At 60.1% G+C, this 2,372-nt stretch overlaps 1 protein-coding gene across 1 annotated transcript in view; it reads right to left on the reverse strand.

Moving 5' to 3' along the window:
* Positions 1–462: 462 nt before the first annotated feature.
* Positions 463–2,372, reverse strand: part of EXOC3L1 (exocyst complex component 3 like 1) — a gene marked incomplete at its 5' end in the record, with an annotated part of 7,443 nt that continues 5,533 nt past the window's right edge. The window contains 3 exons of the mRNA XM_010168625.1: positions 463–649; positions 1,125–1,249; positions 2,073–2,228. Coding sequence (XP_010166927.1) covers positions 463–649; positions 1,125–1,249; positions 2,073–2,228 — 468 coding nt within the window. The remainder of the gene's footprint in view (positions 650–1,124; positions 1,250–2,072; positions 2,229–2,372) is intronic.

The raw sequence follows: 2,372 nt of genomic DNA on the forward strand, positions 1-2,372 counted from the left end.
GGATGAGGCTTTGAGCAACCTGGTCTAGTGGAAGGTGTCCCTGCTGCTGGCAGGAGGGTTGGGACTGGATGAGCTTTAAGGTCCCTTCCAACCCAAACCAGTCTGGGATTCCATGACTCGCCCCAAGTGCAGGTTCCTGCCCTTTGCTCTGGGGCTCCTCTTTCTCCTGCAGGCAACAGGCCAGACCTGAGCAGCTCAGTTACGGCCCTGGCAGGTCAGCAAAATTGCTATGGGTTGATTTTCTCCTGACTCAGGTCTCCTGGGGCTGGCGCTGGCAGGGGACAGTCTGCTCAGCAAGGTAAGACCAGAGGAGGATGGAACATGTCCACTGTCCCCAGCACAGGGCAAGGTGTTGTGTGGAGGGGATGCCACGTGTCACCTCTGTTCACCCCACGCGCAGCCTCAGAGATGTCCTGCGTGGTCCGTAGGTCCGTGGGGAGAGTGGGGAGGGGACTGTGGGTGTCAGGCACACTTGCCCTTGCGAAGGCAGAAGGGCAGCTCCGGCGCGGGGACCAGGATGGTGCTGAAGATGGGCCGGTAGCTCTCGGGCAGGACCTGGGGGTGCTGCGCCATCATTTCCAGCACCATGTGCCGCACCTCCTTGGAGACGTCACCCCGGAGATCCAGCAAGGTGGAGATGTGCTCATCGCTGGGGGGGAGAGCAAGGGGTGAGCCCAGGGCACACGTGTCCCACAAACCTCCCGTGATCCAGGGAAGCTGAGCTGAGGCCGGGGCACAGTGGGTGCTTCACATCAGCCAAACTTTAAAATTTGCTTGAAAATAACCCCACAAACCTTGTGAATTTGGCTTTGACACGTCAAGGGGTTGGGCTGATTGTGCCATTTCCAATGTGGGGTTTTGTGATTTCTCACGCTTTGTTTGGCCACCAAATAGAGCCGGGCAAATGCCCCAGCAGAACCTCTTCTTCCTTTACAGTTTTGCCCTTGGGACGTTGTCAGAACCCCTCAAATCTGGCACACGGGAAGATGAAACCTCAGGGAGGAGGAGGAAACGCCCAGACTTCTGCCCGTTCTGCAGTGGAACCTCACGGGGTCCAGCCTGAGCCTGGCTGCCCTGGGCTGACTCTTCCCTGTCTCACAGGAGAGCAGAGCTGAGCGTCTTACCTGACGTCGGGATACTTGGTGATGAAGCCCAGCACCTCCAGGCTGAGTAGGGACGGGTCTTTGAGGGAGAGCAGCTCCCGCAGGGCAAAGACGGCCTCCAGGCTCTGCTGGCTCTGGGCCAGACCCTGAGAGGGAGAGCGGCCACATGTGAGACCAGGAGACCGTGGTGGCTGGTGAGCTGCAGCCCAGTCCTCAGGGCCCACATGGGGACCTGCAGCTGATGTCTCCTCACACAGCATGTCCCACCGATCCAGGCTGGCTGGTCCCAAGGCAAGATGAGGCTGGGCAGTGGTGAGCTGCAGCCCAGTCCTCAGGGCCCACATGGGGACCTGCAGCTGATGTCTCCTCACACAGCATGTCCCACCGATCCAGGCTGGCTGGTCCCAAGGCAAGATGAGGCTGGGCAGCCTCCCCAACCCGTGCTGAGCAGGGTGGGTGGTCTCACGTGTCCCCCATTCAGCACAACCTGTGCTGAGCAGGGTGGATGGTCTCACGTGTCCCTAATTCAGCCAGTTCCTCCCATCTTGGCCTCACAACTGCCCAAGTGCAACAGCTGGGCTGATAAATCATCAAATGTTGTGAGCTGGGAGGGACCCACAAGGACCATCGAGTCCAACTCCTGTCCCTGCACAGGACAATCCCAACATTCACACCATGTCCCTGAGGGCCTTGGCCAAATGCTGCTGGAATCTTGTCAGGCTTGGTGCCATGAGCACCTCCCTGGGGAGCCTGTTCCAGTGCTCCACCACCCTCTGCCTCAAGAACCTTTTCCTCATGGCCAACCTCACCCTCCCCTGGCAATGTATGTGATGTACCCGCTCAGCTGCGGGCTGAGGGGAGCAGGAGGTGACAGAACTGAGCTGTGAGCTCCTTGCACTGACCTTGTGGTGCAATGCTCCCCTCCCGTAGCCCAGCCCCGGCTCTCCACCGCTCTCAGACACCACTCACCAGCCCACAGAAGAGCTCCTGGAGCTGCGTGGCATCCTGCAGCAGGCGGGCACAGAGCTGCTCCCGCTCCTCCTCGCTCTTGCAAACCATCTTCTTCTGCATGAGTGCCCGCAGGTACTGGCTCGTCACCAGGAGCTCGCTCTCCAGCAGCAGGAGCTGGGCAGGGGAGAGCTGTTAGCGCTGGGCATCGCCTGGGTGCCCAGGGAAAGGCAGAGGGGAAAGGGGCTGGACACACCACCAAGCCGTGGGGACAACCTGCTGGGAAGCCCTCTGGCCAGAGGGACAGAGAAAGTAGCTGAA

This window comes from Antrostomus carolinensis, unplaced genomic scaffold (genome assembly GCF_000700745.2).
Source record: "Antrostomus carolinensis isolate BGI_N321 unplaced genomic scaffold, ASM70074v2 scaffold26635, whole genome shotgun sequence".
NCBI classification, from domain to species: Eukaryota; Metazoa; Chordata; class Aves; order Caprimulgiformes; family Caprimulgidae; genus Antrostomus; species Antrostomus carolinensis.